Raw genomic sequence first — 27925 nt, 5'->3', positions numbered from 1 at the left:
CCACATTGGGTTCTTTCTTTGATAAATCAGCAGCATTGATTTCCTGTCTGAATGTCTGCCACTCTGATGAACACATCGGTTCTGGCACGTTTTTGGTTTAGGCAAGCTTATGCCCATCCTGTGGATATGTTTTTCATCATTTTGCGGTAGCATTAGAAGTAAGTCATGAGCAAAACAATCTAGGGTTTCATTCCATTTAAGGGATGTAGCAATAGGCTTGTGCAAATCAATGTTTTCAAAACAGTTTTAACTAATTTTACAGTTGAACCAAAAAAAAAATCCTGTTTCTGCAACAAGAGCATTTAAACATTTAATGACTTTAAAGCAAGTGAGCATTAATGTTTTTTGTCAGTCTTTGTCAAATTGTTGAACTGCATTGATTTCATAACGATGTAAAGTGAGAATTTCCTTATTTTTCATTCATAGAAATCATAGAAACCCTCCAGTACAGAAAGAGGCCATTCGGCCCATTGAGTCTGCACGACCGCAATCCCACCCAGACCCTACTCCCATATCCCTACATATTTTACCCACTAATCCCTCTAACCTACACATCCCAGGACACTAAGGGGCAATTTCTTAGCATGGCCAATCAACCTAACCCGCACATCTTTGGACTGTGGGAGGAAACCGGAACACCCGGAGAAAACCCACGCAAAGACGAGGAGAATGTGCAAACTCCACACAGACAGTGACCCAAGCTGGGAATAGAACCCAGGTCCCTGGAGCTGTGAAGCAGCAGTGCTAACCACTGTGCTACCGTGCCGCCATTACATTTTGTCAATGCCAAATTTCCTCATGAATGATGTAATGACCTCAACAAGGCCCATGAGGTGGGCCTCTTGAAGTATGAGCTCCCTGATTGAGGTAATGATTGCCTGCCCAGTCAGGGAGACTCACCTGTGTATATATTGAGGAGTGTCAGGTTTATGGACACGCTAGATACTGACTTTGTATCTGAAGCACTCTTAGGAGTGGAAATAAGTTTGTAAATAAAGGCGGTCTTATGAAGGGACACTGGTCTCTGAGGAGCTATTTCAAAATGACATTTGTAAACATTAATCATGTACTTTGCGGCATGGAAAAGTTGACAGACTACTCTTTTGCAAGCACAGAAATCCTGGCCGCAATTCTCCCATCGCAACCCGCAACTTTTCTGCTGGGTCATGGTGGGAGATGAGCGTCGCCGGCCTTGTTCCGGGATTTGCGCTGGGAACGCATGTGCATCTCCCAGAGCCGGTGAACAGTTGCCGGTCAGACCACGCTGGAAACCGATGGGAAGGCAGGTAAGTAATTTGAATCTTTTTTAATATGTTTTAAATGTTGTTTAAATCTAATTATCAGGAACTTACCAGTCCCGATTGAATCTCCCACCCTGCCAGGTGTACTTCATTCTGGAGGGGTTTAGACTAGCTGCCCACGTTCAGGGAACTAGCGGGAGACCCCGTCGGAATGAAGGGGGGGGCAATCAGGGGCCCCCCAGGAGGTCGGGTGGCGGGGGGTGGTGCCTTCTGGGCTGGGCACCCTAGCAGTGCCAGCCTGTTATCTCTGGCACTGCCCAAGGGGCAAAGTACCCATGCCCAGGGGTCACCTTGGCACTGCCCACCAGGCATTGGGCAGTGCCAAGGGGCGGGGCCTTTTGTGGGCAGGGCTTGGGAGCAATTGGTGGGGGTGAGGGGTCCCACTGTCACTCTGCAGATGGGATCGGTCTGTGATGGAGGGAGTGTCAGCTGGGGTGGGAGGGGGGGGTGGGGGGGGGGGGAGGAGGGGGAATCTGCCAGGGTGAGGGGGGTGGAGAAATTGCCACTGCTGGGGGGTGGGGGGGGGGCGTGGGCTGGACACTGGGGTGTTCCAGGGTGGGAGGGGTCAGGGCTGGTCCGGGAATTGTTGTGGGGGCCACAATCGGGCCATGGGGAGGCTGGAGGGGCAGCACTGCAGGGGTCCCGGGCTGGCCAGCGATTGAGCTGGCCAGCAAATGGGGAGTCTGACAGATCGGAGCCACTGCGCATGCGCAGAGTTCCAGAACTGTCAGGCTCCGGCATGAATAGGCCCCGCCCACCGGGGTTTTTAACGATATTCACGACTTGGAGCTCTGCAGTGCACAGAGTGGGGAGATTCAGGTGAGAAGCTGAACTGACAAAACAGTCGGGATCTAGAACAGTTTTCCCGCCAATTCAGCGATTTTGGGAGAATCGCGGCCCCTATTCAAATGCTATAAGGTTCTTATGAGAATCTACTTCACCCACAGAGAGTCACAGTCATAGACGTTTACAGCATGGAAACAGGCCCTTCAGCCCAACTTGTTCATGCTGACCCTTCCCAATTGCCTGCATTTGGCCCATATCTCTCTATATCCCATCTGAATGTTTTTTAAAAGTCAAAATTGTACCTGCCTCCACTACTATTTCTGGTAGCTCGTTCCAGACACTCACCACCCTCTTAGTGAAAAAAATTGCCCCTCTGGACCCTTAAACCTATGCCCTCTCGCTTTAGACTCCCTTACCTTTGGGAAAAGATGTTGACTATCTACCTGATCGATGCTCCACATCCTGAAGGTTTAAAGGTTAATATTTCCCCATTGTCATTACCAAAGTAAATTAATTAATTTCTTTACCAAAAAAGGGAACCATTTTGGCCTCTAAGTGATACACCGCCTGTGGACTGTATGGATTCAAAAAAATTGATTTCAATGATTTCCGACCAAGAATATCGAATCCTAACATGTCCCAACACAGAAACAGTATTTACAATTATCTTTCTTTCTGTTTGTTACCAGCCAATGGAAGCAATCTATCACTATATACATATGTAGTTATTTCATATTCCTGAAGGCCTTTATTAGGTCATCCTTTAAACTTAAAGCGAAAAATGTCCAAACTTCTCAATGCTTGCTCATATCTATAATCAATATATCCCTGATAATATCCCAGTAAGTCTACACTGCACCTTTCCTTTGTTATATCCTTAACCTGCATTTTATATTAGCAGATGTCTTGCCTAATGAGTGGCAGTGCAACAAACAATATACTCAAAAAGCACAATGAGCTAAATCTTACCAAAAAATGGCGGAGTGTTGTTTCTGGTGAGAAAACTGGCGTGTTTCTCTCAAACAGGTCAGTTTTCTCTCCAGATCTTGACACGCTGCTAAAAAAAAATCAAGGGGGTGTGTTTCATGTCATCATACAGGGGGGCAAGGCCTCACCCCCCTCGATCAACGGTCCCTTCTCCGTTCCCCCACCACCCTGATCGTTGGCCCCCTTGCCCGCACACAGTCTGAGCCGACAGTCAACTACAAGTCCAATGGCTATCGCTGGCAACCCCAGCTCCTCCGTCCGCTCCCGGACATCACCACATCTAAATGAATCCCCACATCTAAATGAATCCCCCCTCCCCATGAGGCTCCCACTGGGACCCGCCCCTTGGCACAGGTTGGAACTGCCAAGTTGGCACTGCCAGATTGGCATGGTGCCAACATAATAGTGCCAACTTGTGCCAAGTGGCAGTGCCGGGGGCATTGCCAGTCACTGTCTAGCCATGTTCTTCTCCCTCAGGGGCTATACTTACCTTTGCGCTCGCGCGGAGACTCTCACAATAGATTCACATCTGTGTGAACTTGTTGTAAACCACGCTGTCAATATATGGTGGTGTCAATATCTGATGAAGGGGTGGGTTAATAATATTCAAATACATTCAAATCAACGCAAAGCAGCTTCACGTCCCTGACGTGAACTACCATCCCCAACGCCCATCGCCGGCAGAACTGCGACCTCCGGATCTTAAACCCCTGCCAGCATTCGCACAGACAACGAATGTGGGATCAAGATACCCTCAATGAGTAGATATACCACTGAAAATAGTAGTGTAAGAAACTAGTTAAATAGAGATACACCATCAAAGCTTTTTGTCTTGCACTCATCAGGACAGCTTGCAAGAAACTACTAACAGTAAAGGGGGAACCACAATTCATACAATGTGAGAAGAGAGTGCTGATTGGTTGGCAAGCAGACTCTTGTAGTGTTGCTAATTTCTTGCAAGCTGCCCTAATGAGTGCGAAATGAAGAGCTTTGATTAAGTGTCTCTTTTTTCAGCAATACTCAAGTTCTGTTACACCAAATGACTACTTGAACTTAAAAGGGGGGAGAGAGAGGTAGAGTGGCAGAGAGGTGATGAGGTTTAAGCAAAGAATGCCATAATTTAGGACACTGGTCTCTGAAAACAAAGCCATCAATTGTGGAGCAATTAAAATTAAGATTACGCAAAAAGCCAGAATTGGAGATGCATTGAGATCTTGGAGGGCTGTATGGCTGTTGGAAATAACAAAAATATGGTCGGGTGAGGAAAGAAAAGGTTTTGTTCTTATCTCAAGATAGCACACCAATTTCCTTTGTCTTGACAAACTACTCTAATTTTATCTTTATGTGTGCAGTGATCCACCTGAACATGGTTATAGAACATAGAACATAGAACATTACAGCGCAGTACAGGCCCTTCGGCCCTCGATGTTGCGCCGACCAGTGGAACCAATCTAAAGCCCCTCTAATCTACACTATGTTATGAAAAGTCAACCTCAAGTGGAAGTTATGAAAAGTCAACCTCAAGTGGAAGTTATGAAAAGTCAACCTCAAGTGGAAGTTATGAAAAGTCAACCTCAAGTGGAAGACTCCCTCATTTCTTTTTATGATACAAATATGAAGAGACTATACAGCAAAACAGTGTAAACAGGAAGAATGGTGGCCTACCTGATTTGGATTCTAATTCATGCAGAATCTTTTCCTTTCTGTCAAGTTCTCTCTTGCTGGTTGATTTCTCTAGCCATTTCAGATTCCATTTTTTCCATGAAAATGGTTCTGGCTTTAGACCTATAAATTACAAGAAAAGATTGACATTGGCAACTGTAAGATGGATTCAGAAAATACACTTTGGGTGCTATTTTCCCAGCCCGCTGCGTTGCCCAAGCAGAACAGCAGGCTGGGAAATGTTAGCGGGAGGCCACAAATAGGAATTGCGACTGGCATCCGGCTGGTTTGCAATCTCCCTGGGCCATTTCTTTTTGACGTAATCAACCTCGTGCTGGGGAACAGCGCAAGGTTGGTTACACTATTCAAATGGTTATTTGCATCTATTTAGTGAGCTTGGGATGCAATCGTCTAGGCTCGCCAAAGTTTCTGACCCAGCCGAAGGAGGTCCACACCAGCGGGGATCACGCATGGTCCCCAGCAATGGTGACAAGACATGATGGCCTCACCGGTGGGACATGAGGCCCCCCGGGATGTCAAGGGCAGGGGGTTGCCCAGTTCGGGCCAGCAATGTCGGTGGGGGGTTGGGCGTCTGGGCCAGTGTTGTCAGGAGGGTGGTCTGGGCTGGTGCTCGGGAGGCCGGTGATGTCCGCGGGAAGGCGCATGTCAACTGATCTTCGAGGATACTAGGAGATCAGCGCATGTGCACTGGCCCCCTCAGCACTCTGATGCTGACCGCACGGGCGGGATTAACCCCCTGCCCCCACAGGCGAAAATCCCCTGACGGACTTGGTATTGCACAGAGTGCCGTAAATTCATTTTACTAAGCTCGCCCAAAAACCGGGCGGGAAAAATTCCCGTTTTCCTATTCGTTGGGCACTCAGTTTCTTTTTGGGAAAGTCGCACCCTTTATATTTTATGCAAAAAATTGCTATTAAACATTTAATAATGGTTACTATTAATCAAACTATAGATTTGCTATTAATAAGCCTAAAAATATTACTTGATTTTACATTTAAAGTAAGATGGACACACAAGGAAACATTGGAAATTAACAGCACAAAGCTTTGCATGCTTTGTTTGTTTGTTAAGATCTGGAGACATGCTGAATTTCAATAATGGGCAGAATTTTACTGGCATGTCCGCCCGAGGTTCGTACGATCCCACCCGAGGCCAAAGGAGGATGCCGCCATTCTCCGAGCCTGCCCGCCCTCAGAACCGGGGCAGATGTGCCGGTAAAATTCCGGCCAATGTGTTATTTTGGTAAATTAATTCACTCCTTCACTCCACATGCACTACTTTTCTGTTGGATATGATTAACTGACAAACTCACACAATTGAAAACTGCTGACCCATTATGCTCAACATTTCACACCAATTTGGGTTTGAGGTCTGTGTATGCCTTTTGGGAATGGTTATGAAGTGAAAGACCGCTTTTATGAAATCAACCCACGCAACAAAAATCAATTTCCTACGATAAACAATGATTAAGGGTGCTCTGCTGCTCATGCCAGCTGGTACAGCCTGATTATAAGCCTCTGGATCTATGATGGTACTTCAAGTTGTCGCAGAAAGGACAGAATTTAAAGCAAGAGTTTTTTTAAAAAAAGGGTGGTCACATTAAAATTCTGCTGGCATTTCTCTGAAAATAAGTTATAAGGTAATTAGCAGTAATAACTCATTCATGTCCCAGTTCACATTTACACATATTCTCTGGCAGTTGAAGCGCTTGTAAAAAATCTATTGGCTCTTGGCGCTTCTGTTTTTATGAACAATGTTAATGTTTCTGGATTAAAAACCATGATGTCTTCAAGGGAGTGTGGTATTAATTTTGCACCCATGATTCCAAACATACTTAGTTTCCAATCCTTGGTACATGACTAGAAATATTTAATGAATGTTGGTTAGAAATTTGTTAACAATAAGGGAAAATATGTGGAATCCTCATGGAGCCTGCAGCAGCCAGAGGATGAGAACAATTTAAAGCATCAAAGAAAGTGGCAGACTAAAATTATTCTTTCCCAGTTTTTCTTTTCTGTTCTAATTGAAGTAGCAGCTCGTGCTGAATAATTCCACGGGTGCCTGCAGCCCTTTTTATCACAGAATCCTACAGTGCAGAAGGAGGCCATTCGGCCCATCGAGTCTGCACCAACCACAATCCCACCCAGGCCCCATCCTCATTTACCCTAGCTAGTCCCCCCGACACCAAGGGGCAACCCAGCATGTCCAATCCATCCAGCCCGCACATCCTTGGACTGTAGGAGGAAACTGGAGCACCCGGGGGAAACCCACGCAGACACGGGGAGAACGTGCAAACTCCACACAGACAGTGACCCAAGCCGGGAATCGAACCCAGGTCCTTGGCGCTGTGAGGCAGCAGTGCTAACCACTGCGCCACCATGCTGATACGTCAGCCAGTTTGATATTCTTCATTGTGTGTCAACAGGCTAACTGACTTTATGGGACATCCATAAGCATCACACTGCTCTCTAAATATCCAAAGAGACACACTCTTTGCTGTTTATGTGTCAGATGCACAGAGATTGGCTAATTGTTTTCCCTTCCTATCCCTCGGGTGTTGAGTCTAAATGTGGTGATCTCACAATCATCGATGTCTTTGTATAACTCAGTGCAGAACTGGATGAAACTCGGGTCATTCATGGTCTGATAGCTACATATCAATTAAGGTGGTGCAATCAACTGAACCATTAGGCCGGCTAAATCTAATGCGAAGCAGCTCTTAATAATTGACTAAATTGGTTTTATGACTTATTAATAAATTATCCCTGCCTTAAATCCATGTATGTGGCAAAGCAATAATATCACTAAAGACATTCATGGATTAGGAAAGCCATCTTACTTCATCCATTTAGATCAGCCTGAAGGTCTCCTCATTGCACCCCTGAAATGCTTCTTCCATGATTTGGAATTTCTACTTCCACCATTCTTATTGGGAAGCCCATTCCAAATATCAATCACAACTCGTGAAAAAGTTTTGATATCACACCTAATTTTGCCTTCTACAACTTTAAATTTATGACCCATTGTCCTGTACTCACATCTCAATTTAATGTAATTAAGCAGATTTACCTTAATTAACTGGCTTTCAACTTCTCTAAAATTACACTTTGATAACGCCTTTTAAGGGCAAAGAATTCACGTTTTTCCTGCTAATTATAATACTGGAATGCTAATTCCGGTTGTACATTGGATGATGACTATTGCTATGAATGGGTTGGGCATTTTAAGCAGAGTCCAGTGGGATACAAAGATGCTTTCAAAGTTGCCCTTAGCAATTTCAATAGAATTCATGGAGTACATATGCCCCCTATTTTTCACTTAACATTTGCTTGCATTGAATGTCATCTGTGATTGTGTCCTCATTTACGTAAGTTGTCCAGCTCATTCTGTTGGATCTCAGTTGCCTCTTTCACTTGATTGGTAGAATGTATAAATTTGATCAATTAGCAATGGATATCAGAGTCTAATTCATTGATGTCACTCGGTAACAGAGTGAATCCAATACCAATCCCTGAGACATATCACTTAGTATTTCCCCTCTCCCACACCTAATATTGTCCAATAGAGTTCACTGATTAATTACATGTGTTATTGCTATGACACAATTTTAGCCACAAGCAAGAATAGGTAAATGTAAGAGGATCAGTGGGGAATTTTCTCAGGAAAGGGATTGCATGCATGCAGGAAGTTAAATCCCCTGAAATTGATGTTGGGTCCAGATCCCAACATAATTCTGCTCTCTTTCAGGTTTGTGTGGGGCGGACATATCCTTGGATCTATAAGGTAAGTAATAAAAGTAGTGAGGACAATTAAAAACTTCAACAGGGGATTAATCAAGAGGATTCTGTCCAACATGCCTATTTAATTAATAAACAGCTGACACCATTCAGTACGAAGTTTTGTAGTATTTCTCCTTCACCAGAATTTGGAATTCTGACAAAAAATTATCAGGTACAGCAAATCTTACTACAGCTTCTCAGTGTTTGAACAGCAGTTGTGAGTGTACTTGCATTCTTCAGAGTGATTTCTGAGAATGTTGACTTTCACAACAGCGGACTTGCCCCTGTCCACCATCCAAATTCCACTTGGATGGTGCTTACTCTTTGCCAGGCCTTGTCCTGCTGTAAAGTTTGATTTCCTGTTGTTGGCCTAATTGGTCAGGTTATCCATGATGACAGCTCCCCTCTCCAAATAACATAGTTGGTGTTCCTAAAGTTTTGAAGACCAGCATTTTCACCCATGTTATACACCATGTTGGTGGATAATCGGTGCAGAAAGCAAGGCATACAAAGTTAAAATTTTGGTAGCCAGGTACTGAAGGACAGAACACAGGAGCTTGAGCTTTACACACTTACGAGCTTTTATTTGGACCTACGTTACATATCCTGCACTTCCAACCAGCTAGCACATTTTCAGAAGACAAGTGAAACCCCAATTAATGCCCATCTGAATACAAATTCCTCTTTTTTTCTTATAATTTTATTTAAAATTTATTTATTAGTTTCACAAATAGGCTTGCATTAACACTGCAATGAAGTTACTGTGAAAATCTTGTAGTCGCCACACTCTGGTGCCCGTTCGGGTACACTGAGGGAGAATTTAGCATGGCCAATGCACCTAACCAATGCACCTAATCGGACTGTGGGAGGAAACTGGAGCACCCGGAGGAAACCCACACAGATGCTGGAGAACATGCAGACTCTGCACAGACAGTTGTTATAATTCAGGACAGAAACTCCAACGTGTTCTATGAAGTCCACCTGGATCATAAGTTTTGCACTTTGAATTTGGTTAGGATGAGCATGAGATATTTCACTTTAGATATGATTCAAATGACCCACTAAGGAGCTTTTATCAAACAAAGTTTGTTTAAGTATACAGTTAACATGTATAGAAATAAAATTAGCAATACCTTTTACCAATTACAAACAAGAAAAAAAGGAATCATGATATTGTATCAATCTTAACAGCTAATCACCGTTCCAACAAAACCAATTCCATAATCAAAGATCTTTCCAAGATTTAACACAGCAAAGACTAATGCTCACGTGATACTGGAATTTAGTCCTTTGGTTGAGTGCTGCAGTTCTCTTGAGGCACACATAGACAAGCTTGGAGTCAGAACAGCTTCCCAAGAGACCAGGGAGACTCTAGTCAAGCCAACCACCAACAGCAGGAAAGCCAAGAACCTCTCTTCCAGCTAACAGCAGAATTTCCAAAATCTAGAGAGAGAAACCCTGCTTTCCAGCTTAATGTCCACCCCCTTCTAAACTAAAACTGAAAATGAATCTTTAGATTTTTTTCCTGGGGAGGAACCACCTGACTTTGACTTGTCAATCAATCTTCCCCCCCTCACAATGCAAGGTCATAAAAGATCCTAGAGTGAAAATAAACAAAACCCCATTTAACCATTGAAGTAGCAATAAAAGGACTTCTAGCAGACAGCCTGGCAACAATGAGAAAAACAAAACTGAAAAGGTCTGCTTACAACTGCAAAAAACATGATTTAAAAAACCACATTTCTTAAAGGCACATTAACGTCACACAGTGACCCAAGCCGGAAATCAAACCCACGGTCCCACAGTGCTAACCACTGTGCTACCATGCTGCCAACAAAAGTTTGTCAACAAAAATGCAAAAAGAAAGTACACATGGACATGATGCATGATATTTAGAAGTGCCTTAAATTATTGATCGTGTTAACTACTCTAATTAAAGTTTCAGATAATCCCAGTCTTTACCCAAATATATTCACAAAACAACCTTCTTTACTTGCTGCCCCTCCTCCCCTCCCTCCAGTCACTGACTTTATAAATTCAGACGGTCTGAAGGCTTGACAATCCTTCCAGATCTCGTTCTTGTCATGTTTGGAGGAATGGTAGTCTCAGTTGCTTTAGGTTGTATTTGTCAGTTTGGCATTGAAGCTGTAGTACTGTGTTTTCGCCAGTTAGTTATCTCCATTTGATTTGCTTATTGTGCTCCTTTGAGCTGTATTTCCTTTTACTAACAACCCGTGTGTTTGTCCCATTTCTTCTAAAGGGAATGTTCACTCCGTTTATTCCTAGCGTGGACTCTAAAGTCCAACGCATTCTTGCTGGATGTGTTGACATTACAAAAATGGAACCTTTATTTCTACTTGTTGCACAACTTCAGCCAAATATTTGTTTTGTTTTCCAATCCTTTTTCAAAGTTAACAATCTTTTCATTCAGCTGAGCAACTATTCTGGTGCATTCAGTTGTCTTTGTTTCAGAGTAATTTGCTTTTAAAGTATGGATTTACTTTCCCATACTGCAAATCTCGTTTTATCTCCAAAGTTCTTTATGTTCATCAGATTGAATCAAAGTTCAAGAATTTAATTCGCTTTGGCTGTTGATTCCACATTCACCCAACTGTTCTGATTCATCAGTGATTCCTTTTCCTGTTCCAGGCATTTTTCACTGTACATAATAGAGACTTCTGATACTCGAAGTTCATCAAGTTCTAATTTTTCATGAGCAAACTCATTTTCCGCATGTGAAAGTTGGTTCTCTACAATGAACAGTTTTTCCTCAGCAGAGACTAATTCTTGTGTGCTATCCTTCATGCTCACATTTTACTTCTTCTAGTTGTTTCTGAGATTCTTAAAAGTTCTTTGTGAGAACTCCTACTTTCTCTTGCAACCATTCAACTTTTTCTTGACATTTTAAGTTTTTGATTTTCATTTCAGCTATTTCATTTTTCAACAACTCAGTGATTCACAGTATCTTTGAGGCATCCAGTGCTTTTTTTGTTCTAGCTCCTTGAGCTTTAGTGACAGATCTACATTTACCAATCTTATTTCTGTTGTTTCTTTCTTCGGCTGCAGCAGAGCTTTGTCCTTGTCTTTCACTTTGGTTTCTCTGTGGCTGGGTCTGTCTCAGGCAAAGTCTTAACTTGTTTCAGTTCTGTAAATGATGTTACTCATGACTTCATTATCCGTTTGCAGCTTGGGAGGTTCTATGGCTTTTCCTTTTAATGCCTCTTATTTTCTATTCAGCAAGTCTTCAGCTCTTTGGTCTCTTTTTGGTTTCCTCCTGGAATATTAAACATTTGCTGATTTTTCTTTGCCAACTCATTCTTCAGTTTAATTTTCCTTCTCTATGTAATTTTCCAAAGGAACAAACTTTGACTTGAGGGATCCTTATTGCGTGTGAATGGTCCTCCACAGGGTTTTTTTTCCTTTGTGAAGCTCAATTGCTTTGTCTTGTAATTCAAGAGTCTCCCTAAGTTTCTCCTGCTGTTCTTCCATTCTTCTTTTCAATACAATTATCATTTCTTCAGGCTGCTGAATGGTTATGTACTCCTTTTGCATTTGATCTTCATGGATAATTAACTGTTCTTTCAACTGTTTATTTTCTTGTTCACCTGTTGCCAATTTGCGCTGTGTTTCTGTGGATTGCTTCATCCCTACAGATAGTTCCAACACTGTAGTACTTAACATCTTATCTCCTCATGTTTTTATTTCAGGGCAATGACTTCTTTGAGTACCTTTTCTGCCTGCTGTTGTGCTAGGCTGTACTTCTGATCAAGTTCTTTCAATTCAGCTTTGGCACAAACATGTTCCTGTGGAATAGTTTCATTTCCTTTTTGAACTTTTTTTCTTTGGATTACCTCAGATAGCTTTCCTTCATTCACAGCCAGCTGCTCACTCTGTACTGCCACCTTTTGTTGCAATTTAAGTAAATTTGATGCCTGATTGGGGTTTTTTTAAAGTCTGCAGTCTCCACAATATGGGACTGGGTGACCTGATTGAGGTGTTCAAGGTTGAGGGGCATGGACAGGGTGGATAGGGAGCAGCTGTTCCCTTTAGTTGAAGGGTCAGTTACAAGGGGACACAAGAGTGAGGGGTGGGAGGTTTAGGGGGGATTTGTGGAAAAACCTTTTTACCCAAAGGGTGGTGACGATCTGGAATGCGCTGCCTGGGAGGATGGGATGTGGGATGCCTCACATTCTTTAAAAAGTACCTAGATGAGTACTTGGCACGCCATAACTTTCAAGGCTATGGGCCAAGTGCTGGCAAGTGGGATTAGGTGGGCAGGTCAGGGCCTTTCATGTGTCGGTGCAGACTTGATGGGCCGAAGGGCCTCTTCTGTACTGTAATATTCTGCAATTCTGTGAAAATATTTGTCTAAGGCATTTAATTTCTCACCAAATGTGGCTGAGGATTCATCAATACCGTGTTTTAGGATTATTTCAACCGCAAATATGCCAAATAAGTATGAACTGTTCTGTCTGTAACACACACATGTATGCACACACTCTCTGCCTGCTGCTTTTAAAAACTTACTTTTGTCTTCAGCCCAGCTCAGTTGCCATGTGTTATGGCATGAACCTGTTGCTGCAGTTTTCTTGAAGCAGAATTGATGACCCTGACTGCTGCCTAATTTTAAAGGTGATTTCAGACTTTTTTCCTTATTTTACCCCCCCTTCTTGTCATTTGGTTAGGTTTCTTGACTCTATGTTCACTTAGATTCTTCCTTTCATTTCCACAGTGGATTCTTCTGCTTTCCAACAATTTTTTTTCTTTTTTAAATTTTATGCAACCTTATTGATCTAGCTAGGTCCCTTGACTCTATGTTTGCTCAGATCTGGCAATGGACCTCCACCTGCCCTAATGGAGTCCTTCAGTCTCCATGTCTGCAATGGAGCTTTTTCTTAAGGTGATCTTTAGCTGTGTTTTCAATTCATTTTTTAGATGATCTCTATCAGTGTATTCAATTTTGGTGTGCTTTGCTGGGGTTAGGCTTCAGTTTCCTTATTTCTTACTCTATTCTCTCCCCACAGCTCTGATGAAGGGTCATCTAGACTCAAAATGTTGGTGCTATTCTCTCCCCATAGATGCTGTCAGACCTCATAGAATAGAATCATAGAATCCCTACAGCGCAGAAGGAGGCCATTCGGCCATCGGGTCTGCACCAACCACAATCCCACCCAGGCCCTATACCCATAACCCCACATATTTATCCTACTAGTCCCCCTGATACCAAGTGGCAATTTAGCACGGCCAATCAACCTAACCCGCACATCTTTGGACTGTGGGAGGAAACCAAAGCATCCGGAGGAAACTCACACAGATACGGGGAGAATGTGCAAACTCCACACAGACAGTGACCCAAGCTGGGAATCAAACCTGGGTCCCTGGCGCTGTGAGGCAGCAATGCTAACCATTGTGTCACTGTGCCGTCCCACTGGATAAAACCTGCTGAGATCTTCCAGCAGTATTTTGTTTTTATATTTATTTCTTCATGCTTTGAAATTCCGGGTTACTTTTCCAGCTTCTGTCGGATTTTAGGGTACATCCTTCACTGTCACCATGTTGTAAGGTTGTTTGATTTCTCACTAAGAGGTCTGGAGGTTTGTACGGTTAAACATAAACTGTATTTTGGTAACCCATAACCAAATACATATCCAAGGTACTGCCATGCATGGGTGCTGTCTCCATCCATGCTGGCTCCTTTCTACCATCATGTGACTCATTACATCATACCATGGGCAGATACAGTTCTCCAGTCCCACATTAATTCTTGCTCTGCCCGAATACTCTTAAACTACACTACCCTGTAATGGGTCACTCCACTTTAGCAGTTAAACACTTTGGCCGGAATTTTACTGACATGCCCGCCCCGATTCCGGGGGCGGGCGCGGCTCGGAGAGTGGCATTCTCCGTTGGCCTCCAGTGGGATCGTATGAACCTCGGGCAGACGTGCTGGTAAAGTTCCACCCTTTGTGTGTTACAGGGTCAAATGTCCTTGACCATATTAATAGCAGATGCCGCGACCCATCGCAAGCAATATCACGGGAGATCTGCTTTTATATAGACATTTAGAAATAGTGAGAGTACAGACAGCAGTCCAGTATTAACAGTGGAAGAAATCATACCTGTGATCCAAAGTGAGAAGAGTTCAATTAGCTCACTCTTAAATTCATCCCCAAACTGGTAATGAGATTCTGGATAAGACTTGTAGAAAATCGCAAAGACAGCTTGAGCTAAGCAACTCGGGTATACCTAATAATAAAACAAAAATCAGATCTGTTGATAGGATAATGTAAGGTTACCTTGATCACACATGTGCTGAATGGAGACCTGAAAATTGGGAGAGTTTGTAGACATGATTTTTGCCTGACACCTACTCACAATTCTTTGTTCAGCTGCATTTCATGTTTTACAGTTTTGCATGCATTGCATTTTAAGACTCCAAAAGCATACAAAATATTGATATTAATGTATATTCCACACCCCCTCCCCCCCCCCCCCTCCCACCAACCCCAATAGTATAAATCTCTGCTGATTCTGTTTGCTCTGACGAAGGGTCATTTAGACTCGAAACATTGGCTCTATTTTCTCCCCACAGATACTGTCAGACATGCTGAGATTTTCCAGCATTTTCTGTTTTTGTTTCAGATTCCAGCATCCACAGTATTTTGCTTTTATGATATTAATGTATTTTCTCCTTTGAGTTCATTTTGAATAGACGCTCCATCTGCAAAGCAGCTCTTAAACTTTGGCTTCAGCCATAAAATTTTGGTTTTGTTTGTTGTTGAAATGCTCACAATATCTTTTTAGTGTGGGATATGCACTATGAAATGTTTTAAGTGTCCCCCAAAGAGTTAATTCTTGCCCCCCCAAGTCACCAGAATGTGAATTATAAAGGAATCATTTGTAGGACATCAAGTGAACAAGAACAAGTGAAAAAGAGGCCAGAAAAACAGTTCTACCACTATCAATTTTTTCACAGGAGTTCAAGGAACCAGAAGATAACTGGGTGCAATCTACATAATCCCATGTGGGTTGACAGCAAGTTAACAGAAAATCAATGTTAAAGTATTTAATGGTGGAAGCGGTATATGGTGATAGGATATATCACAGGGCATTCTGGAGACATTTAAGTCACACTAGCCTTGCTTATCATTAAACCATCCTCGTGGCTTGATATTCTGTCAATAACCAAAGACAATGTTATCCACAGGCTCCAGGTTAACAGGGAACCTTGAGCTTTGTTTGTCTTAATGGTAACTCTATCAACTTGTAACATAAACATGGCATTGCTATAAACTATGAAGATTAACTCAGTCCTTAACATTTGCATCATATTACAGGTATTCTGTATTGTTAACCTAAGCATCCTAAAGTTTCAGAAATGCAACCTCTTCTTCAGATCAAATAAGGGCTCGAGCTTGATATTTCTTTCTGCCATTCCCCCCCACACAACCCATGCCATACCCAGCCTCACATTTTATTCTTACTAAAAGTGACTTAGAATTTGAAATGCTTTCTCAACCTTTGTAAAGAATTTTTGCCAGAGTATGTGCCCACTTATTCCACCTATAGCATGATTTTCTAGATCCCCATCCCATTTGTCCAATCCCTGCATAAGGCATTCCCTGCACAGAGAACTCTGAAAAATTACACAAATTAGCTGAACCAGGAAATTTGTGCACAGTCAGCCAACTACACTTCTGGCAGGATCTACATTAAAACCTCACCACTCCTGGACACTCCTCAGTTGTTGCGTCTCCTCAGATGTGACGGTCATTGGCAGAGGGGCAGCCATCATCAAGAGCACCCTGAGAGGAGGCCCTCGATGCGAGCTGCAGGTTTTCTGCCAAAATGGTGTTGATTTGAACCTCCTTAAACATCATAACAGGTGGGCAGAGTCACCAGGTGCCTCATCCATCTCTCATATTGGTAATGTCCTACTGAGGTCACTGCCAGTGTATGGACTTGCAGGTCTGAACACAACTCCAGAAAGTCCTGTTTGACTTCCTGGAGCTACCTCTCCATGAGGGTTGCCAATGTCAATGGGGGAAGCTATGCATTCAGAGCCATGGGCCAATGCAGGATTAGTGCCACCCTGCATTTCACACCAATGGGGGTGTGAGCTGCCACCTACAAAGACATCTATCCAAGGTTCCAACTAGATTCAGAACTGATGCTGACAGAATAAAGAAGGTCAGTGAAGCCTCTCCTGCAATGGATCCAGGTTCTGCAGGCAACATTGTGCCCACTGATTAGGCATTGACTGCCTCCAGCAAAACCTGCAGACAGATTGTGCTGCCCGACAAGCTCAAAATTCAGGCCATAAATCTGATTAGCATCCACATTTCTCTGTGACAAAGTTTAATGGTTTATCCCAGATCACAGGTTAGCAGGACGTGGGTGCTATCCCCATGAGTCCACAAAATGGTGAGTTCCATATCTTATCTCAGCTAGAGAAATACCAAAAGGGAATCAGCACACTTTCTACAAGGGCAGTTAATTCAACACAAAGTGCTATTTTGCATTTTCAATAATAGTGTTGTCGTGGAAACAGAGATGAGGATTCCAAAGAGAAAAAGTTTGTTGTATAAATAGTTCTAAAAATTATTATTCTGTGGAAGCTCCAGATAGATTTTGATTTTAATCATATTCATATGGAAATATAGAAGTGGATAACAAGCAATCCCTTTGCAACCTCCATGTAGCATGAGATCAGATGATATTCAATAGAATGCATTGAGGATCATTCGCCAGGTCTTAATCAGAACAGTCATTTTCTGCTTGGCCACAGATATAGTATTAGTTTGCTGTTAAAGTGTTTGGGGTTTGTTAAAAGAATAGATTGGTATCCAAATGACAAGGAAACAGAATGTTTTTCACTCATCGCTTTCTTTGCTGTACTAACATCCACTCTGACTCACAGTCTATTTCCTTTCCTTGATCCGTCCAACTTATGATTAAATGTCACAAACGTGAACTGGAAAAGTTGCAAGTTCAATTATTTTTTATTCCACTCTGCTAAGTACATTTCATGGATAATCATCACAGTCACTAAATCTTACTGAGATTAAAATAACAGATTGATTCAGTGTGTTGAACTTATACATAGCTAAGCTGTGTTTTTTGCACTGAAACCCAAGAGACCAAGCAATCGGCCGTATAGCAAAATTCAACAAAATCCAGAAGTTACAGCTCGCAACATATTTGGAAGCTGTTGAATGGATATAACCTGAAAAGAAATGTCTTTGTTGCTAAGCAGTGATACATATCTGTTACTTGTAGTTAGGACTGGAGTGGTGATGTGAGGTCTGCTGTGAAGTTTAAGTCTGATCCTGTGCCAAACATTTTAAGCAATGGTGTCCGTTTACAATCCTGCAGAAACCTGCACCATTTACATTTTTATCCTTCCACCATTTAGTTGGTCCTAAAGTTTTGGGCTAATTAAAGAAGATTGTGCATTAGCAGAAATTAAGTGACACAAAACTTCGCAGCATCAATATATAACATAGTAGATTGGTAAGACATAAAGTCACGAACTTCTTAATGGCTAAATCAAAAACAGCACTGGCACAGGCCTGCGAACAGAACATTCATAGCCATGGAGAAGTTATAGAATTACACAAAATTTACAGCACAGAAACAGCTCCTTCTGGCCTATCCCGGTGTTTATGTTGCACATTGAGTTTCTTCCCACTCTAACCCCATCAGCAGATCCTTTTATTTCCCTCACGGGCTTACCCAGCTTCCCCTTAAATGCATTAATGCTACTTTCTCTCAACTACACAGCGTGGTAGTAAGCTCCCATTCTAACCACTCACTGGATAAAGAGGTTTCTCCTGAATTCCTTCCATCCTAGCAAACATCCTAAATTTATGACCCCTAGCTTTTGACAAGTGAAAACATCTTTTCCACATTTAACTTGTCGAGATTGTAAAGACCAGCGAAAGCACATCACAAATGTAAAAACCATAACAGTCAGAAACCAAGTGTGGCTTTTTACACCAACCCCCAGGAGCAGGTTGACAGATGGGGAGGCGGACATAAAATTGGGTCAGATGGCAGTGGTAACATGCCTATCGCCTACTGTCACCACTGGTATCATATTGGCAGCAGGAGAGGCGCCAGGTCACCTGCCTGTCCTTGGGCCAATTGCGGCCTTCAAGTGCCCAATTAATGGTTGCTTAAGGGTCTCCTCTCACTGCCACTGATATTTTACCAGTGACGGAGTGTGGAAAAGCTGCTTGGTGAATCCTGAGGGCTGGGATCCTTTCTGTTCCGGCATCCTGTACGCAACAGTCTTCTCCAAAAGGGTTCCACTCCACCCTTGCATGTCACCCCCACCCTTGTAAACCCATTTCCCCCCCCTCAATGCCATGGCCTGCCAACTTGGCCTCAGCTAAACCTCTGACTTACCTGGTATCCGACTCCATGGCTGTTTGGTGTTGGGACTAGCTACAATCAAGCAGTGGCTACTACACCCAGAGACACTGCTGGGATTAGAGGGCTGCCGGCCATTTGACTGATCGGCAACTCTTGGAGCGGGACCTTCCTCTCAGATATGGGCGGGAAGCCAGCCCCGTGGGCACCACCTCCACGTAAAATCTAATCCTATAAAATTTGAACGCCCTGAATTTGTTAGCATCTGAATGGTGCACTCTGAGTGGAAAACATATATCAGGCTTGTAAATTAGACAGAGGTTTTCAGTGGGCACATCTCAGCAACTTAGTCCAGAATGTCAGACCTGCAGAGTTTTGGACCCAAGTTGACCTCAAGAAAAAAAGGATGCGGCATAGGGTTTAAATTATTCACTCATTTACTTCAAGTGCAGGAAATACTCACAGTTTGGTTGAATTTCTTGTGTATGAAATACGTACATCATATGAGTATGATTATTTCAATATACATACTGTTATAGGCAGGGTGAGAGAAAACTGCAATCTCTGTTCCCTTCCCTACTGTCTGTAACCAGTAAGTTTTTGAGAGGAAGATGTGTATGTGTTTCTAGCCCCTGAGTGTATGGGCAATTTTGAACAACGAGCAGCAAGTCTTTTGTGCGCGTAATTAAAACAGATTGCTTATTCATACGCTCAACCTGAAATTTAATGTTCTGGCGCTCACTCACACAGTTACACACACAACACATTCAAGCGAAGTGCAGTTGAAAAAAGAATAGTGCACTTTCATTTGACTTGATTTATTATTGTCACATGTATTAGTATACAGTGACAAGTACTGTTTCTTGCACGCTATACAGACAAGGCATACCGTTCATAGAGAAGGAGAGAGTGCAGAGTGTAGCGCTGTCAACAACAGCAATATATCTTAGTGGGGTATAGGAATGCCAAAGAAGAAGGGCAATTTTTTTATTTTTAAAGTGTCAGCATAAGTGCCAAAAACTCAGTTGTGGGTAGAAATACAATACACCTCTGTACAAATATTTAATTTGGTGACATTACCTCCAAGAATCTATCGAGCACCTGAGGAGGGGCAATCATGAAAAGTGTCACAAAGCTATCAGCAATTCTGCTAAACAGGTAATCTTGATCCTCTTGGGAAGGCTTGTAATGATCGAGAATAAAATAAATTAGTTAAAAAATACAATTTTATTCGTGACTTCAGTCATATATACCAAATATAAAGAAAAATAGATTAAAAGATAACAGATAATGACTAAATGACACTGTAATGAAAAATAGCAAATGTATAATAAGATATAAAATATCATAGAATCATAGAAACCCTACAGTGCAGAAGGAGGCCATTTGGCCCATCGAGTCTGCACCGACCACAATCCCACCCAGGCCCTACCCCCACATATTTACCCGCTAATCCCACTAACTACGCATCTCAGGGACAATTTTCTTTTTAACCTGGCCAATCAACCTAACCCGCACATCTTTGGACTGTGGGAGGAAACCGGAGCACCCGGAGGAAACCCACGCAGACACGAGGAGAATGTGCAAATATGGAGAGCAAGTCTTTCAAAACTTACATTAAATTGAATAAGCCATATAGGACTGGATAAATTATAAAGGCAGCCTTAAAAATATAAACTAGCCAGGAGAAACACATCTGAGAAGCAGCTCATTTCCCAGTTTCTGCTAACCTATGTTTGTTCCAGGTGCCCTGACATGTCACATTTAAAATCCTTATCTTCAGATTTAAATCCCGAAGACTCCCCAGAACTGGGACCCTGCTCTCTTTTGCATTCCACATGTCCTCCCTTTGCTTCATCATTGGAATTCAAAGATAGTCTCAGTGATGGCGACCATTAAATGGGGCGGCACGGTGGCACAGTGGTTAGCGCTGCTGCCTCACAGCGCCAGGGACCCGGGTTTGATTTCCAGCTTGGGCGGTTGTCTGTGTGGAGTTTGCACATTCTCCCCGTATCGGCGTGGGTTTCCTCTGGGTGCTCCAGTTTCCTCCCACAGTCCAAAGTTGTGGGGGTTAGGTGCATTGGCCATGCTAAATTTCCCCTTAGTATCCTGGGATGCGTAGGTTAGAGGGATTAGCAGGGTAAATATGTGGGGTTGCGGGGATAGGGCCTGGGTGGGATTGTTGTTGGTGCAGATTCGATGGGCCGAATGGCCTCTTTCTGTGCTGTAGGGAATTCTATGATTAAATGGTGTAAAAACCCACCTGGTTCACTAATGTCCTTTTAGGGAAGGAGATCTGCCGTCCTTATTGGGTCTGGCCTACATGTGACCCCAGAGCCACAGCAATGTAGTTGACAATGTAAATGCCCTCGGAGATGGCCTAGCAAGTTACTCAGTTCAAGGGAAGTTAGGGACGCGCAATAAATGCTGGCCTTGCTAGCCATGCTAACATCCCATCAAAGAATTTAAAAAACCTGTTACTTCAGTCATCTAGATCCTATGCTCTTAATTCTCTCCCTCAACTATTCCTGGGGCTAAATTCAATGGCCGCAGTAGTGGTCCAGGCCTTCAACCAGAAAGCCAGTGGCAACTGAGTCACACAGCCACTTCTTGGAGCCTAGGCAGGATTGAATCCTAATCAGGTACTTACTTATCTGCTGCCTTCTGGGTTCCAGGGTCTTTGAAGGCAAAGATCCCACCTCCAAAAGGTGTTGGCCAATCTGACGGCCAACAACTCACGAGTCCCAGCAGCATCACTGGGAGCTGTGGCCATTATTGGGACAACAAGAGGCCCAGGATCAGGAACAATGGTGGAGGCTCGGAAGAAAGGGGTCAGTCGTTACGGAGGCAGGGCTGGGGTCATTTCACAGGTACCTGATCAAGAGTACCATCATGGAGCCCATGTGGCGTGGGGCTTCTCTCTCGCCCTCACCGCCACATGAGGCATTTAAGAGGCGCTTATTTGGCTAGGGGCGGGAAAGACGACTTTGACTTTCCCAACCGTTAGATTTAATTTGAAACAGAGGCATGTAGGTGAAGTCAGGAAAGCAATGGATCCTTACCTCTGCCTCACTGTCCACTACTTGGCATTAAATTCCACCTCTCCTTTCTATCGTCTTTTAAGATCCTCCTTAAAACCTAATTCTAAAAAATTTGGTCAGTCCTTCTAATATTTCTTTCTTAGGTGTGGAATAATTATTCTTCTGGATGAGTACTTGGCATGCCATAACATTCAATGCTAAGTGCTGGCAAGTGGGATTAGGTGGACAGGTCAAGTTCATGCATCGGTGCAGATTCGATGGACCGAAGGGCCTCTTCTGCACTGTAGTATTCTGTGGAATACCTTTTCATTGTTAAATGCACTAATTAAATACACATTGTTGTTTATGATGAGTTTATAGCTGAGTCCCATAGATCAGGAGATTTTACATTTGATCTCTAATCTATGTTAGCTCGTGATTGTGAATGGAGGTATAGGGAAACATTTTCAACTTCAACACTTTCAGGTCTCCACATCAGTAGCAACTATTAAGAATTTGAGGAAGGTAACACACGATGTTCCATCTATTGTGGATGCATTCACCACCATTCCATTGGCAGAAGTACTAAAGATTTAAATTTACCTGAATCTTACAGAACAATACAAATAGAACCCAAGGCAATTTTTGAAAAAAAATCAACGACATAACTGTACCTCAAACTTGGAAAGGAAGAACCACCAAAATGCATCTTGAAGAATGGCAGCAGATGGGACTGAGAGAATCAGCTTCTTCAAGGTACTTTGATATCCAAGCTGTTAAGAAGATTAAGTTGATTTATACTTTATTATCAGCTCATTACTACATAGAATTGTAAGTGGATGATAGGACACATTATTGAACCAACCACGACCTCACATGGCAAGTTTCATAAAATGCAAAATACTACATTCGGCTGCTGTAAATTTGAAATAAAACATAGAATGCTGGGATACTCAGCAGGCCTGGCAGCACCTGTGGAGAGAGAAACAGAGTTAACATTTAGAGTGGAATATGACTTCTTCAGCACTTATTATTTATGGTAAGTTTAATCTTGGTAATCTTGGTGGCATGGTGGCACAGTGGTTAGCACTGCTGCCTCACAGTGCCAGGGACCCTGGGTTCGATTCTGGCTTTGGGTCACAGTCTGTGTGGAGTTTGCACGTTCTCACAGTCTGCGTGAGTTTCCTCGAGGTCCTTCAGTTTCCTCCCACAGTCCAAAGATGTACAGGTTAGTTAGTCTGTTCCCAACTCCACCGGTATACTAGTTCAATTTTATCTACCCCAAAATAAGTGTTGCTACCGTTTTAATGAAAATTAATTAAAACTAAAGGGGCCGATTCTTCTAGCCCACTGTGCTGTTGGGAGTCAATAGTGGAAGCTGTTTAGTGGGCTGCCTGCTGGGCGCCATGGCCTCTGCGCGTCTCCGGCTGCCGGATTTCCAGTGTCTTCAGCTCCACGCCGGAAATCAGCGCAGAGATGATTAAAATATTTAAATCACGATTTTAATATCATAAGCAGGCCCAGGGCTGAAGTCTCCTGGCCCGCAAGCGTCTCCCCCCCACTGCCAGGAGCGTTTCGCTCCAGCAGGGTTGACAACAGCTCCCTGCTGGAGTGAAGGGAGGCCATTGAGGCCCCCAGGAGGTTGGGAGTAAGGAGGGGGATGGACCTTGGGCATTGCCAGCCTGGCCCCCTGGCACTGCCCAAGGGGCAAAGTGGCAATGCCCAGGGGGCACCTTGGCACTGCCCACCGAGCATCGGGCAGTGTCAAGGGGGTGGGGCATAATGGGGGACGGGCCCTCTAGGGGCGATCGGTGGGGGGGGGGGTTCCTGCTGCCACTCTGCAGTTGGGATCAGTGGGGGAGGGAGGGAGGGGTGGGCTTATCGGAGCTGGCCATCAGGGTGGAGGGGGGATTGGCCTGCCGTTAGGGGGGTCATTGGACTATGGGGGAGATTGAAGCAGGGTTGGGGGGGTGGGTCGGGGCTGGGCCGGAGACATCCGGAAGGACAGCGAATGGGTCGTGGGAGGATCAGATGGACGGTGTTGCGGGGTTGGCCAGCGATCAAGCTGTCCAGTGATCAGGAGGCCGGCAGTGTGGGGCTACTGCTCACGCGCTGATCTTCATTCTGGCAGATCGGCGCATGCACAGTGGCCCACCCAGCGCTATGCTGCCGGCCTCTCCAGCGGGAATTGATTTTTAGAATGGATCACTTAGAATTTTTTGGGGAGAATCCTGGCCAAAATTTGAGATAATGTTTTGTAACACATATGGTGAACGAGATGGAAAGAACAGAATGAAATATGACAACTATATGCATGTTGTAGTTGAGGTAGAACATAAGAACTAGGACCAGGAGTAGGCAATTCAGTCCCTCAAGCCTGCTCCGCCATTCAATACGATCATGCTTGATCTCATATCGACCTCATTTCCAACTTCCTGCCCGGTCCCCATATCTCTTTATCATGCTACTAATTAGAAACCTACCTATTGCCTCCTTAAATTTATTCAGTGTTCCAGTGTCCACTGCACTCTGGGGTTGAGATTTCACAGGTTGACAATCCTTTGAGTGAAGTAATTCTTCTTAATTTCTTTTTTAAATCTGTCAACCTTTAGCTAAAACCTATGGCCTCTCATTCTAGAATGTCCAACAAAGGGAAACGTCCGCTTTATGTCTACCCTGTCAATCCTCTTTAACACCTTAGGGAGAATTTTCTCGTACCGTCCACCACAGGAATTGTAGCGGGCAGGGGGTGGACCATGCAAAGGTCCGTTGACCTCGGGTGGGATTTTCCAGTTTTAGGGCAAGCACGGCTGGAAAATCCCGCCCCTTATGTAGCTCAATTAGATCTCCTCTCATTCTTCTAAACTCAGCCTAAGAGTGTCGGCCTAAACTGTCCAATCTCATTTCAAAAGACAAGTCCTTCATCCGTGGAATCAATCTAGTGAACCTTCTCTGAACCGCCTATAATGCAGTTACATTCTTCCTCAAGCAAGGTTAGCTTAGACCAACACTGTGTTCAGTACTCCAGATACGGTCTCACCAATGTCCTATATAGATAGAAAAGTTTTTTATCTTTTAAAATTATCACAAATTATTTGTGGTAATGTAACTAACCTATCATACTGCCAATTCCTATTTTTTATCTATTATACCCGTGGACCAATTGCAGTAGTTAAAAAAGGTCTCTTTTCCTTTCCATCTCCTCAAAAAATCCAATTTTCAAACCTTTAATCTTACTATAACACAATCAGATGGCATAATAATTGCTAGTAGGCTAAAATGTATCAAACGTCCCAGACAAGTGACTGAAAAATTCCAAATACAAGAAAAAGGAAATAGAACAGTAATAATAATGACTTACATTGAAATTCTGTGCCCTCCTAATCCAGTTTAGCATCTGTACAGCCTCAAGTTGTCCAGGGAGTTCTGTAAACTGCAGTGGTTTGAAGCCTGGGAAATGTTCACCCTAAATGAAACATAGCAAAATTAAATCTGAAAGGAAATTTTGACTTTTACAGAGGATGGAATTAGTTTTGTGGTAAATACCCCCAATTGGGTAAAAAAAAAGGGGAAATAATTTATATATATTTTTACCTAAAAGATACTGGGTGGGATTCTCTGGTCTCCCCGTGGCATGTTTCTCCCAGTGGGAAATGGCTTGCCGTTGGCTGGTGGCAGGATCTTCTGGTCCCGCTGCTGTCAATAGGATTTCCCATTGATTCCATCCCACGCTGCAGGGAAATCCATGGCGGGGGCCGTCGGCAGGACTAGAAGATCCTGTCAGCATGAACAGCCGGAAAGTTCCGGCCAATATTTCAGGTTCAGCAGTCAGTATTTTGGGCTACATGAATAGAAAAGTACCTAGCTGATCTTTCTCCAGCCAGCTGCTATTTCTTTCAATGGGAACTGGCATCCTTTACTCTCCAAGCTTTTTTAAAATTCATTTGTGAGAAGTGGGCGTTGCTGGCTGACCAGCATTTATTGGTCCATCCCTAGTTGCCCTTCTTCAGAGGGCAGTTGAGAGTCAACCACATTGTGTGGCTCTGGAGTCACATGTAGGCCAGACCAGGTAAGGACGGCAGATTTCCTTCCCTAAAGGACATTAGTGAACCAGATGGGTTTTTCCAACAATTGACAATGGTGTCATGGTCATCAGTAGATTCTTAATTGCAGATATTTTTTATCGAATTCAAATTCCACCACCTGTCGTCGTGGGATTTGAACTCGGGTCCTCAGAACATTAGTTGAGTTTCTGGATTAATAGTCTAGCAATAATACCACGAGGCCATTGCCCCCCCCCGCTGCTGACCTGATTGCTCATACGGCAATACACAACAATGCCCATGTTCAAGTTCTGATGAATACTAACAAAATCTATATTATCATATTGACTTAGGAATCCAAAATATACACTGAGGTCAGTCAAGTATGAAATGTACAACTTAATACTTGAAGTGTAAAGAAATTGAAGGTTTATGATTGTACATTCCATGAACAAAATCAAATATGCTGTGGAACACTAACAACTCCATCCTGATGAAGCAATGGGGATATCATCCGATAAATGCAATTATCCAGAGTTAGTACTGTGGTTTCATTGTTGATTAAAATTCTGGAAATTTGCCCCATTACATTAAAGAACCAGGGAGAAATTTCCGTTTTATTCTTGCAGAATTTACAAGGCTGCAGCAACTCAAGGTCGAAGTAGATTCTTAGAGATCAGGCAATGTGTCTTTTCTCATCTGAATTGTGTGATTTATTACCAAAGGATTGCTTTGCGATTTCTCTAGACTTCATTGAGGCTTTGCCATCATCTACTGGTGGCTCACAAAGAAGGCCATTGGCAAGCAGGACAGAAAGAAGCAAAGCCAAATTTTTAACAGATGTTGATCACATAAAATCGCTTACTGGTTCACAGGGCAAAAGGACACCCAAAGCTTTCATCAGAGCAATATGGAGAGAGACGAGAATCACTGAGTGTGACCTCACCCACTACTAGGGCAGTGGAATGGTGACATAAGTGGTTAATGAATTGACTGAGGAAATTAAGCTCAGACAAATTCACCTACTCATTTTGACACATCAAACCCATAACAGCCAGAACAATCTGCTTGATCAGCATCCCTATCAACAGCAGGACCACTGTACCACCTCCTTTATCACCAGTACATTGTGACTGAATTATGTACTATCTACAGGATGCATAGCACCAACTAATTTCCTTCAAATTTGCTTCCTGTGGCCTTTCCCACTGAGAAGAACAGTAAGACTCGAGGAACACCATCACCTCCAAGTCACGCACCATCTTGATTTGAAAAGTAATTGCTATTTTATCATCACTGCTGCATCCAAAATCCTGGCATTTCCTCACTAACATTATCATGGGTAAGTTAGCAGCACAAGGACTGCATCAGATGAAGCAGAAGACTCACCACTACCATCTTCTCAGGCCAATTGGTAATAAATGCGGTTTTCGCAGTATCACCCACAGCCCCAGGGAAATAATGAAAACACCTCCACAGATCACCCTAATTTCTTGAATGGAATGACAAGTCTTCAGTCACATTGTACCCATGTTTGAGGCCTCTCAAACATTTTCTACCCTGGCCTTCTTGCCTTTTAAAATCCAACTTCTCAAGTTACAAGCTCCTTCTAGCACTTGTCCTTTTAGCTACATCAGGTGTTTGCATCATCTGGTAGCTTTTCAAATGCTTTAATGTTTCTTTTGTTTTTATACTTTCCTTCAATTAATGCTACTAATAGTCATCCAGATGGCGAGGGGAGAAGTGAAAAACTAAAGAGAGAGGAGAAAGTAAGACAGCGGGATAGCAATAAGGTAAGTGGTTATCAGAGTGCGGCAGGAAGGATAGAGCAGACAAACATAAGAGTGTACCAGCAGCTAAGGCTAGAGATGGTGAAAATAATAACACAGAATTTAAGGGACTACATCTGAATGCACGCAGCATTCACAAAGTAGATAAACTGATGGCTCAAA

The 27925-nt window shown here is 43.2% G+C and overlaps 1 protein-coding gene across 1 annotated transcript in view; it reads right to left on the bottom strand.

Moving 5' to 3' along the window:
- The window catches only part of LOC144511021 (protein FAM227B-like), a 232064-nt gene that overhangs the window by 182950 nt on the left and 21189 nt on the right, over positions 1–27925 (bottom strand). The window contains exons 6-10 of the mRNA XM_078240995.1: positions 25292–25396; positions 22605–22703; positions 19991–20092; positions 14656–14782; positions 4740–4859 (exon numbers count right to left, since the gene is read on the bottom strand). Coding sequence (XP_078097121.1) covers positions 4740–4859; positions 14656–14782; positions 19991–20092; positions 22605–22703; positions 25292–25396 — 553 coding nt within the window. The remainder of the gene's footprint in view (positions 1–4739; positions 4860–14655; positions 14783–19990; positions 20093–22604; positions 22704–25291; positions 25397–27925) is intronic.

The sequence above is a fragment of the Mustelus asterias genome, chromosome 24 (genome assembly GCF_964213995.1).
Source record: "Mustelus asterias chromosome 24, sMusAst1.hap1.1, whole genome shotgun sequence".
Lineage (NCBI taxonomy): Eukaryota > Metazoa > Chordata > Chondrichthyes > Carcharhiniformes > Triakidae > Mustelus > Mustelus asterias.
This window is presented reverse-complemented; position numbering and strand designations above follow the sequence as displayed.